We start from the raw sequence: 12,883 nt of genomic DNA, 5'->3' as shown, positions 1-12,883 counted from the left end.
GAAACCACCATTAGCAATAATGTTTTGCCCTGTTCTTTGCAATTATTTCTGAATTAATTGAAAGCCTGTCATGCGTTAAATTATGTGTCTTGTTACGGTCAGGACTTTATTCCTTTTCTTTACTCCCAGCCTGTCATTTTATGGGTTTTAATAAGGCAGGACTGAGCTCAGGAAGAGCTGCAAATCAATTTTATGAGTGATCAAGTGATCTTATGATTAAAGAAAAGGACTCCACAAAATGATGCACAGCTCCCAGTTCTGCCACAGTCATCTGTGCCCTCAGTCATATTTATCAGGGCAGCTGGGACCACATTCACAGGAGTCTTAGTTATACTGGAAACCTTGCTGAGACTGCATTCCCACCCAAACGTGGGCTATTCTGCCAAGCAAAGTCTTTTTATGAGCTCTTCAGGGATGTGGCTGCTGCTCATTTTACCTGTGTAAAGAACATGCAGGGGACCCCTGGTGCCAGCTGTAGCATCTGAAAGACTGAGGAATAACGCTGTCCTTAACAACCAGGCTTGCTTGAATTTTAACTCCGTCTCTCCTGTTACCTCACCAAATGGCTCTAGGCAATGCATTCACTTCTCAGTCTCAGTTACCTCTTCCTTAAAGCTGGAATAGCAGTGACTTGCCTGATACACTTTTGTTCATTATAGGTACTGCAGAACCAGCACAGGACGTTACTATACAAGTACTAGCCAGCATTTCTGTTCTTTTCTGTGGTTATTTATAAAAGAAATGGTCAAGTGTCACAGTAAGTCAGACTCAAAAGAAAATGACAGAGAAGAGAAATGGTAAAGGGTAGGGGGATAGCTTGAGTTCAGATACACAGTTTCTTTGATTGTTAATGATGGTTTTGTGTATCAAATTGGCCCCATAAATCAGGAGTCAAAAGAAACAGAGAACGGTCCAAGGGAGAGGAGGAGGGCATGAGAAGATGAGAAAAGGGACATGGCTGCTGAGACAAAACTGAAATCTTCAGCATCCTTCTGGTCTTCGTGCTGTCTTTTATTCTTTCTCTTCCAAGCACAATCTCTTTTATATTGGCAGCTGAGCTTTCAGCCTTGTGTTGCCTCGGTGTTGTGTGTTTCAGATATACCTCCATTCCCAGAAGATGTCTTCCTACAGACAGACGATCAACTCCCGCTGCCTCGCACCCTGCGAAGTGACCTGCCCGCAGCCAGTTGCGAATGCTTGGAACCAGCCTTGTGTTACATCTTGTGGGGATTCAAGAGCTGTCATCTACCCACCACCCGTGGTCATGACCTTCCCAGGACCTATTCTCAGCTCCTGCCCTCAGGAGAGCATAGTGGGCAGCTCAGCACCATCCAGCATTGGGAGCTTCTTTGGATCCGTGAGCTCTCTGGGTCCCAGTGGCTCCTACGGCTCTAGGAGCTTATACAATTACGGGAGGTCATATTCTTCCTATGGATCCAGCGGTTATGGTTTTGGGAGCTGCAGACCATGTTAAATGTGCAGTGAATAAGGAGCAATGAGCAATCACCCAACACAGAGGAAGATGTGCCCCCACAAACCCTGTTACTGTCATTGCTTTCCTGGAGTGTGACCTGTGCAGCTTCGAAAATCACACTTATATTGTAATTCTCTAGCTAACAATTTAATTTAGTTTTCTGACTATTCTTTCCAGTGGCTCCTGATAATAATGGCATCGAATTAGTTCTAACAATGATCTTTGGCTGGTTGAAAGCAGGTCGAGATTATGTAAATCTTCCCATGCCGTGAAAAAGAGAGTAATGTATGTGGAATGCATCGCCCTGGAGCAATTCTTTGCTTGCAGCCTTTAATGAGACCCTGGCAATATTTTCCCTGTGGGTTTTTGTGTTCTTAGTAAGATCTTTTACTTCCTACTTTCTCATTAAATTATTGTGCATCAAAATTCTGAGCTTTCTGGTCTATTTGGTTATTTTTTTTGTCCATCATTTTTTGTTTATATACCATTCTGGGTGAGCGTCAATCTCTGTAGTGAAACATGGCCGTGTTTGCTTTCTTTTAACACCCAAAGCTGGAAGGCGTCCAGGCCCTTTAAGGAGGAGCGAACATAATGACTGCCTTCTGTACAAAAGTAATTTCATGCTGGATAAACAAGTTTTGTAACCCTTACAACTAAGTTTGAAATTTCCTCCAGGACAGGTGTGGTTACAGTGTGTATTTGCTGCATGCTAGCCAAGAAAGTTAAACATACGAGTAACTTTCAAGATCTTCCATGTGTCTCACTACTTGCCTGAGGCTCCAATTTAATTACATCCCCATACGTTGGTTTTATGATGTTTTTCATTGTTTAAAAATAGCATGTAATAATCTGTGGGCACAACTTTCCTTTGAATAGCCAACAGGAATTTTTAACTGAACGGCACATCTTAGCTGAAATTCTGTCTGTTCTCTGAACTTTCCCGTTAGTACCTCTAAACTCTTGGCAACCCCAGTTAAAATAAATAAAAGAATAATTCTTACGTCTTCGCTGCAGAGCAAGACCTATCATTCAAGTCAAATAGTATTTTCCATCTCAGGGGCTTTACACCTAAGTTTGGGGCTACTCACAGATGACTGTGAATACCGGGCGTGTTCAGTTCTTCTCTCTGTTCAACAGCAGCATGGTTCTGGGCTGCTCAGTATGTTCTGTTTTCTCTAGTGATGCAATTTGTGCACAATTAGTACAGCTATCAAGAGGCATTAATCCTGTCCTATGCTTACGATACCAACCAGGAGTCTGGTGGACCAGACATCAGACTGCTCAGCACTTCTGCTCTTCCCTGCTGTTCCTAGGAGTACCACTGACAAACTTCACAATACTTGAGCAGGCGAATTCCAGGCAAACCTCAGTCTCACCCTGTAGAAATTTATTTGGACAGGATCAGGTATGTGGTAATAACTTCAAAGGGTTTGGAGGTGTGATCTCACTTGTAAAACTAGCTGAAATGAGACGAGGCTACAATGAGGCAGCCAGGCAACACCTCTTTCTTGTTAGGATGTGTCTTTGCCTTGTTTTTGTGCTTCCTCTGTCTCCAACGCACTGCATGATTATTCTTGGAGTTGCTAGGATGCTGTAAAAAAAAAAAAAACTTTTTAGGAATGCAGAGTACTCAAGCAACCAGATCAGGTATTTTCAAGACACATCACTATAGCATTGATCACTACGGAAGTCCTCTTTTCAAGATTTTTGTTTTCATTCCACACAGAACAGTGGAATTACATTGATCCTCTTCTCAGCCCGTCTTGTTGCACCTCTACACTGGACTTGCAATAGCAGCCGGTTTCTCACGCTGCGGTGAAAGGGTGCAGTCAGACATCCTCCCGTGTGGATGTTGCCATACCTGCATGAATCTGCTCTGCCTATGTACTTGTTATTCTACAGAAAAGGCACACGTGGGAGCCAGAAGTTAGAGCCTGGACTATAAATAGATCACTGTAGTATATATTAGTTGGTCAATGAACTCTACTGACTTTGGATGGTGCTTGAAGACAGCACTCCACAGCACCTGTATTTGGCAAAGTGATCTGCAGAGACTGTCCCTTGGAGAGCAGCAAATGCAACATTTTTATTGCTGATTCTCATCTGCCAGCCTGAATTTGCATGTTACGACAATAGATCAGAGCAAACACCAAAGGACAGTTCTTTAACTGCCCTCCATTGTGCTGTACTGCTCGTGACCATCAGCAATCTGCCAATTCCCAAGTGCACGGCGGGCTGAACTTGGGTTACACTTTCATGTAAGTGTAAACACAGATGAACACAGCAGAAAATAAGAGAACTAATTTCGCTGGCAGACCCAACTCATCCCAGGTCACACCACATGCAGATACGAGATGGGAGGAACACCAGCTGCTGTTTATCACCGTAACCTGGAAACAGTGCTGAGATCTTGACAGTTTGCTGGCCACTGCAACATGAGGACCACATCTGACCGAGAGATGTCCCGCAGTTCTTGGTCAGCCATGGGAAGGCCAGGCTGTTGACAGTTCGCACCAGCAACTCAGGCTCCTGTTCCTCCTGTCAGTGAAACAAGTAATAACCAAGAATAGAAAGCAATAATAAACGGCATCACGTAGTGTCATCTTGAACTACAGAGGTCACTACACCCTCCTCTCTCTTGTCTAAATACGCTCCGAGCATGTGCTTATATCCTAGTACAAGGTAACACTATTGTTAAATGAGATGCAATCAGAAGTTGATTCATAAGATGTTGTAAACACAGCCTGAAGCATATGTGCTCCCCAAGCAGTAAATTGCAGTTCAAGACAAATACCTGTGGGAGTTAAGCCTTTCACATTTGATTTAAATAGGTGGATTCACTAAATATTTAGTCACTACCAAAGCATAATAGTTTTTTATGTGATTCAGACTCACACCACCGGTATATAGCCTGCAGACACAATGGCTTAACATAACAGAATCAGAAATATGCCAGCTTCCTTCCAGAGTTTGATTCTGAAGGAATTACCGAAGTGACTCCTTGCAGCGTACCTTTTACCAGTTTTGCAGTTGGAGGATCTGAACGTGAATGTTTCAGATGTTTTAAATAAAATGATAAAATGCCCTAGAAGGCAAACCTGAAGAATGGAATCTTTTTTTAGCTCATTCTCCCCTTTTACTTAGAAAACAAATTATATAATAAGCCATGCCTCGAATCCTTAGGTCACTGGTTTTGGGGAGTGTTCAAGGTCAGGCCGGATAGAGCTTTAAGCAACCTGATCTAGTGAAAGATGTCCCTGCCCATGGCAGAGGTTTGGAATAGATGATCTTTAAAGGTCCTTTCCTGTGATTCTAGCATCTCTTAAATCTCCTATGTTCTGTATACTACCGGCCGTGCCATATACTGTCTTTCAGCTAAAATAAGCGGAACTCCATGAAAGTGTGTCAGTTTGACTGATTACCTCATCTCCAGAGTTCTGTCTTAAAACAAAAGTAGTCAGGATGTTTTTGACTTTAAAAACCAGCTTTACTGACTCACACATAGCAGAGTACTGACCTAGATTACAGGCAAATTTGAATACTAATGTGGAAATTTGCATTACTGAAATTCTCCCTGTCCCAATACATGCCAGTGTTCCTGACACCAGCGCAAAGAGACAGACAGGAATATTCCATGATGTGCTCCTGATCTGCTATTATTTTCCTCTTTTCCTAAAGGATATGGGAGTAACAATGAAAAGCAAACCTGAAGCTAACCAGTGGAGTAGAAAACTGGAAACAGCGACTGTATGTCAATTGTTAGATGGGAATATTGGAGAGAGGAATTCAGATCTAGGCTTTGCCAAGCGATTGCTTTGTCATCTGGGGAAAATCTTTACTAATGTTTTTATCAGTATAGAAAACACGGCCTTTAATCTATGTATAAAAGATGCCTCTCTGCAAAAAAGGGAAAAGAGCAGTGATGCTCATGCTTTGCTTGTCTATTTACTCTGAAAGCACTTGAGGGCAGGGATTAGCCTTATTCTTTGTTTGCACAGCACTGAACATGCCTTATTTGCAGCTTCGTTACAATTTGGACTGGCTATATTACCAGAAGCTTAGGATCACCAAGTCTCTGCTACTCCTGGCTTACTGTACTACAGTTATTTCTTAGACGGAACAGGGATTATTCCTCTTTCTTACTGGGGTGGAAAGGCTGATGACTGCAAGAAGGAATAAGTATTAGCTGCTTGGAATGTCTGGAGTTTAAGTACCGCTTTATCTGTGTATCAATGCATTGTATCTGCGAATTTACAGGTGTAAATTTACATTTGGAAAGTGCTCTGCTGGGTACCACCTTGGTGGCACTTGTGGTCATGCCGAGTTCAACATGGAAACCCACAATTCTCTGCTTGGATGCTCATGGAAAGGTCCCACTGAAATTATGTGTAAATAACAGGAGTTAAGGTATTGCCTTACTTTAAATTTCGTATCTTCAGAGGATGGAAAGCTGCTACTCAGGAGGGTCATTATGGAAACGTTTGTGACACTGTATAAATTCAAACCGTGCTAAAATGTTCTGCGGTACTACTGCTCAGTTAGCAGCTTGGTCCTGCCCATGGGAAGACACCCCCCGGCACAGATTGTGGGTGAGGAGAGGACAGGAAACCAGAAAGCTTCTGTGTGATGCAACAAAATTTTAATGAACAATGCCTGTGTTTGCAAAGTGAGGTATCACAGAATATGAAAAATCTGTTTCCAGACAATTTCAGAGAATCTTCGACAAATGTCCTACTGAGAGATATTGTTGTCTTCAGCTGGCTTTCATCTGTTGTGCAACTACCGATGAAGATAACTGTCATTATGAGTGATGTCCATATGGAATAGGCTGTTCCATGATGGTTAAAAAAAGTGGGAGATCTGGAACAGGCAACACCAGCAAACAACAAACTAGAAACTGAAGGATAAGCAAAAAGTAGAAGAAAGATCAGAAATGCTAGGTGGCAGTAGCTCCATTGCAGGGCTGCAGGAATGCTGAACCTCTGTCCTCATTGCTCTGCAGTTGGGCCTTCATGTGTGGCCCTTCGGAGACCCCTCTGCTGCCTTTAGCAGGTCCCACAGCTGCTGCGGAGGAGCCGGCTGTACCGACGGGAGGAGTACGGGCTGCAGTACCTGCTGCTGAACGTGGAGAGGGCTGAACTCCCGTATCCATACTGGGCTCCATATCCCGGAGAGCCCCCATAACTGTAGAGGCTCCCGGCGCTGTAGAGACCCCCCGGACTCAGGGAGCCCCCAAAGGCGGGTGCTCCGGATGAGCCCACCACGGCTTGCTGGGGGGAAGAGCTGAGGATGGGGCCGGGGAAGGTGACGACGACGGGGGGCGGCTGGATGAAGGCTGTCGAGTCGGGGCACTGCCGGACACACGACTCATTACAGCTGTTAGCGATGGGCTGGGGGCAGGCGATGCCGCCGGTGGTGGGGCACAGGTCGTAGCAAGACATTTCTTTGCAGGGATGAAGGCGATCCTGAAACACAGAGAACAGAGCTGCATAAAAACAAAGCACAAGATCTACTGGAACAACAGGTCGAGGCTTGGTGCTGGGTTGTTGGGGAACAGGCAAAATGATCATCAGATGCATAAGCAAGATTGATGATGCTGTTCACAAACTTTGCTGTCAATCAGTGTTGCTCTGATCTTCCCCATCCAGTAATCCCCGCACTTGTCACATCCGCCAAGCCTTCTGAAATTGCTGCTTTTTTTTTTTTTTAAAAAAAAATTCATATTCCCTCCCAGAGGAACAGAGTATTGGCAGCACATTTTTTACTGAAACACCAGAGTTCCTCCCCGGTGAATGTGGGTAGAAAACCAGGAGCTGCAGGAGCTGCACTGGAGCTGACGTCCTTGTTACAGTGAATGGGACAGAAGCAGGTTTTGTCTTGGGAGAGACGGGATGGAGTCAAGAACCCAGCACTGCTTTAACCACACCTTTCCTCCTCCTTTCCTGGTCCCTATTTCTTTCCAAGCTCTCTGCGGTAATATACTTTCAGTTGTTCCCTTTTTGTCCTACGTTCTCTTAATTTCTGTAATCCCTCTGATAAAAATCCCGAAGCATTTGAGCTCGAAGATAGATTAATATACTTGATGTAATAAGTAAATATACCATACAAAATATTTCTATCCAAATATTTCTTGGCATAGCAGTGTAATTTCATATGGAGTGCGAAGCAGGTTGGTAAAATGTAAGGAGTCAATTTCCTTCATCAGATAAAAACACAGTTGCAAACTACCATTTGAGCTAAACGTCTAGTTGCAAAAGCTTGTGCTTTTTTAGCACTTTTTCCAGTAAAAAAGAGGAAATATTATGCTGTTCATAAAGTAGCCCTGAAATGCAGAGAATCCAATCATTGAACTCAGTGTATCTCAACAGCTAATATGGATCTGGACTTACAAATGGACATATGACAAAGACACCGGATCAGACCACCAGTCTGCTTCCCTTATTATTGTCTCTAGCAAAAATAAATAGGGTTTAAAATAAGCAGGATTAAGTCTTTACCTATCGATAAAAACTAAATACAAGCTAGGATTATTTTGCAATAAAATTCCCATGCAGATAATAATCTTTCTTTAGCTGAGTTGTTAAACACCTTAGGATATGGCCATGTCTCTCTGATTTACTCATTAATTGAAACAGTATAGGAAAATTCTGCATTTTAAAGCTTATGCCATCCTGCATTTTCAATCTGCTAACAGGACAAGAATGCTCAAATACGAATTACACTGAAATAAGTGCCGCAAACCTTGGTCTTGACTCCTCAAGCCTACCAGTAACATAACTTGCCAACACACTAGTAAAAAAAAAGGAGAAGAAAAGAAAGAGAATCAAAAAATAGTCCTAAAACCTCTAATGTAATAGCAGTGAACAATGTTCTAAGCTCCAGTGCAAAGGCATTCTGTCACTTAGAAGGAAATGGAATGCCATCAGACCTACCTGATGTAGAGGAGAGTCTGCAGGAGAGGGAGATGGAATAGGTCTGCGTACCTCCTCCTTTTATACGGTGCTTCAGATTGCCTGGGGGGTCTGAGGCACACAGTACACATGAAGTCATAATCACCAACCAGCCCAAATTTGAAGCACATGTAACTTGCCAAAGTGATGAAACTTTTTTTGCTTACTGTTGGCAAAATCACCCTAAATCTCTGAACAGCATGATACGCACATTCCAGCTCCCAGTTCTCTTTCATCTTGAAGCCTAATTGACCAGTTTCATTGCTGGTGTCATTCCACCCTGCTCACTGGCATTGCAGGAGGAATTAAACTGGTTCTGTCTATTTAGCACTTCCTTCATTAACTTCCCATAATGATTTTAATCAGAGCTGTAACCTGCTGTCATATACATGTTTGTATTTAAGTGCTTTAGATCTAGGTTGTAATCTAATCTACTCTCACATTTTGCAACGAAATGTTCAGTGAGGTAGAAGACACCTTCTTATACTTTTCCCACCCACAGCCATAAAACTTGAGAGAGGTACTGTACCTAAGGTAATCATGGACATTGTCTAATGGTTTTTGATTTAGAAATTTTGAATTTTCTTTGCTGCTTGGCGAGACCAGCAGAAAACAGTATTTTAGCACCTTAAATGGTGTTTAAACCAAAGGCTGAAGTTTTTTCTGAAGGGATATCAGTATTTTTTCCCCTGTTTTTCACCTGGTGTCTGCAAAGACACACAGAGATTATCTTGCAGGTTCAACAACGTAGAATGGCTGCAAATGCAAACCGATTAATCGTTACTAGCTACTCTGTATTGACATTGCACGGTTCTGAAGGAGGACATAGCACAAGACAGTGGTGAAGCAGTTGCAAATTTCTCAGTTTCTTTGTGAAATGATATGTTTCTGTCCACCACTGCATTCATTCAGTCTACATCTTCTCTTTCTTTTTGTTCATATGATGGAGTGCAATTTGCCCTTAGATCTACTCCTTCACCTTACAAAGGAATGGAACCAAAATTTTCCTGGAGGATGTCACAGAAATGATTTTTGAGTGCTTCCTTCCCAGACCTACGGGGTGAGTGGCAGGAAAGGCAATGGAATCATCCCAGGAATACTTATTGCAACAACGGATTTCTTTTTTTCCACTTCTTTTTTTCCTGACTAGCAGGGCATCACCTGCAGAGTGCATACTGTTGCAGAGCCCAATTTTGACTGCCCAGATTCCAAGTGACTTGTCACTTGGAATTACTCAGGCTTCCTCAATACTTAGGAGGGAGGGACAAGAATTTCTGCAAGACAATTCATCCCGTCTCAGATGCTTACCTTACCAGAATTGGTATCACCCTCAAAACATACCAATTTTTCTTTCATTGACTATGGAGACAAACAACAAACTCAACTGAAACACTCAGCCTTTAAACAGGGAAGGTTTGATGAGATGTGTCCCACCCATATTGTCATATTCTGAAATTCTGTGTAATAAACAGTGCCTGGTCCAGCCTCAGAAATCCTCATTTGCCTATGGATTGACTGTTTGTTAAATAAACACTGTAAGATTTCTACCACAAGTTATACTTAAATTATGAGAGTCTTTTGTCCAGACTTTGAGATGTCCCTAGGGGATTACAAGAGCAATAATATTCACAAAGGGTGTTCAAACTCTTTTTGTGTGTGTTTTTAAGCACTCCCCAAACCCTCCTTAGTAGTTTACGCATGAAGTGATATCTCATGATTGTAATATAAGTATGCGGTTGGATTCAAACAGCCCAGCACTTTGAAATACATTTATTAAATTATACTGGTCCAGTGCATTCTTCCTGTTCCCTTTACCAGCTCATGATTTCTAACACTAGAGCTTCAGTTGATTTTCTTTTATAGTTTAGGTTCTTATTTATTTGTTGAAGTTTGTGTATGAGCTCCTTCAGTGCTGATGTTGTATTAATTCACATCTCCTTCACTGTTTGTAGCAGAAAGATCTGCAACATCTGCGCCTCTTCTCACGTTTTGAAAGCTTCCAACTTCATGTCAGGGTTGCTGATTTCACAAGAAAGACACCATGTTTTATATCAATTATACTTTATCTAGCATAGGTAAGGAAGAAGGGAAAAAAACCTGCATACTAAAGCAGATGACAATTATGAGTAACATTTGAGCCACCATCATTATGTCAACCAATAAAAGAAGAGGTAAATGAATGAAGCCAGCATAATTCCTCCTGTGATTCTAATGTATTTAATGGAACGTTACCAGGGATGAATCTTGCCAATTAAGTGCTAAGATGAAAGAAATGTTTGTTTTGTAATTTGCATTTCACACAGCATGAGAATTTGAATCAACTAATAAATATAAATATTGAGCAAAACTGTTTCATCATTTCGAGGTGAACCATGCGTGATAAATGCGGGCTGGTGTTAATGGAAGTCTCAGGTTCTTCAAGCAGTTTGAGGAAGTGTATAAAAAAATCCCTCCTCAAAACTGCCTTGTATTTACTTCTCTTGCTGCCTTCTTCCTAAAGCCAGATGTTTTCTAGAAATCAGACTGCTCTTTTTCTGTAAATTTAAATTAGTCCTCTTTTGTCATTTATGAAGAGGCAACGTTATATGGAGGTTTTAAGGGCTAACCTGTTAATTTCCACAATGGATTGTATAGGAGCTGTCAGCTCTCCACTAGTTCAAATCTCACAGTTATAATCTGCTAAAGAGACGCCAAAACCCCAGCCTGTAGTCCTACAAACTGCTCTGTACTCCTCACCGCAAAGGCCTCGGTCGCAGCCATGTTTAACAGAGGATATGTCCTCCTGATAGTTAATTACTTGGTCCTCCAGCTGCTGCTTCATACAAATAGTTTGTATGGAAGAAAGCCAAAGCTTGAAAGGGATGTAGGCAAAACTTTTCCTTACTGACAGCAAAAAGGGCCTCCAGGGTGTTAGGAATCAGGTGAGCCTTTGGACAGTTCGTTCAGTAATGCATGGCATCAGGATTTTTACGTTAAACTTTAGACCGTGTGGAATGGACTTTTGTTAGAGACAAGGTATAGGATAAGAACCACCACATGTCTGAGGAAGCATGTCACCTTCTATATTCCTTTGTTTCCATTGAGCAATGATTAAACGTCACTTAAAAATCATTTTTCTTCCAGGGTTTATACAAATTTGAGGAATTACATCCATAGCAGCAAGTAGATCTTGGTGAGGTAGCTACAGTTAGGTGTGATGGATCTGGAACTAAATTAGTGTTGCTGAGGATCCAGGCTGCCGTGCCTTTCCTGTTTCCATGAGATCCAAGCTTTTCTTCCTGTTCCAGCGGAATTTGTGCCGTGTTACGCCTACACTTAGTCATGTTTCCAGTCGACCAATTAATGTTCAGAACCAGCGCCAATAGCTGCCGTGAGCTCATTGCCCTGACCTGCGGGCAATGGCTCAGCCGCCATCCGTTGTCATCACCTTGACAGCCCAGAGGCTTAGTTCCTTCCTTCAGGACAGGATAGCGGGATCTCCGTTAGCACCTGTACTTAAAGGTTCGTTTTGTTGTGGGTGCTTTTGTTACGGTCGTCTTTACCACAACAGATTTTCTTACAGATTTTCTGGTCCTGGCAGCAAGCAGAACATCCCTTCTAGCTGTTGTTTAGATACTGGATACCACTGTGGAAGCTATGAGTCTTGCTGCAAGAGCTATTCAATTTACCAGAAATGACTAAATAAAAACAAATAAAAGGCAGATTTATAGCCGAATTTTTTAGGTAATGAGTGCTGAGAAGGGTGCTGTATGCACCGTCCAGTAACAGAGAGTGGAACTGGGCATGCGGAGCAGCTCTTGCCTTTCTTCATACTCTGCCTTCAGTTTCTGGTCGGATATTCTCTGAACACTGTTACATTATGCTTAGCCATACCTCTTACTGCAGTAAAACATGTAGCCTAAGATCTTTTGGCAGCTGAACCACATAAAGAATACTTTCTTGTGAAATAAACACCTGCTCGAATCAGGAGATGGTTACATGCTTTACTGATAACCTAAAAAGATATGCCATGTATAGTGCAGTATTTTTGTTCTGTTTTAGGCTACCTATATAATATTTACACAAATTCTATTTATGTTTAATATATATAAAGCTTAAATAGAACCGAAGAAGTCCCAAACTCAGGAACTCAATCAGATATACTGTAAAATTATGCACATGTTCCTTGTTGTGGTTTTTGAAAAAGTGTCATCTGCACACAGTCTGAATTTTGGAAGGAGACAATTCAATGGCATGGACCTAGGCTGGTCTGTGCCGGAGAAACACAGAATCTGAAATTCATTTAAAATCAGTCACCAATTCTCCATTACGAGCTGTGGTGGTGAAGTTATTTGTACAACATTGGGTTAGAAGTCTGCAGTGGAATAAGCAAGAGCTTAACTTTCAGAGTGTGAAGTCGCTTGTAGTTCAGAGAACTATCTTTCAAACTCATGAACTGGGACTCTAACAAAGTAATGTG

General features: G+C 42.1%; 2 protein-coding genes across 2 annotated transcripts; one reads left to right on the top strand and one right to left on the bottom strand.

Annotated features, from left to right (window-relative positions):
• Positions 1-1,117: 1,117 nt before the first annotated feature.
• On the top strand, positions 1,118-1,474 carry LOC104168657 (feather keratin 3-like). The gene has a single exon (XM_009709318.1). It carries the CDS (start codon positions 1,118-1,120, stop codon positions 1,472-1,474), a length of 357 nt encoding a protein of 118 aa, XP_009707620.1.
• Positions 1,475-6,519: 5,045 nt separating this feature from the next.
• LOC104168659 (scale keratin-like) lies at positions 6,520-6,915 on the bottom strand. The gene has a single exon (XM_009709320.1). It carries the CDS (start codon positions 6,913-6,915, stop codon positions 6,520-6,522), a length of 396 nt encoding a protein of 131 aa, XP_009707622.1.
• Between the last annotated feature and the right edge of the window lie 5,968 nt (positions 6,916-12,883).

Source organism: Cariama cristata, unplaced genomic scaffold (assembly GCF_000690535.1).
Source record: "Cariama cristata isolate BGI_N322 unplaced genomic scaffold, ASM69053v1 scaffold2441, whole genome shotgun sequence".
Classification (NCBI taxonomy): domain Eukaryota; kingdom Metazoa; phylum Chordata; class Aves; order Cariamiformes; family Cariamidae; genus Cariama; species Cariama cristata.
Note: the sequence above shows the minus strand (reverse complement) of the source record. Positions and strands in the feature narration are given on the sequence as shown.

What these genes read in the sequence shown, in the direction of transcription:
- LOC104168657 (XM_009709318.1), top strand. Translation starts at nt 1,118, where the DNA reads ATGTCTTCCTACAGACAGACGATCAACTCCCGCTGCCTCGCACCCTGC.
- LOC104168659 (XM_009709320.1), bottom strand. Translation starts at nt 6,915, where the DNA reads ATGTCTTGCTACGACCTGTGCCCCACCACCGGCGGCATCGCCTGCCCC.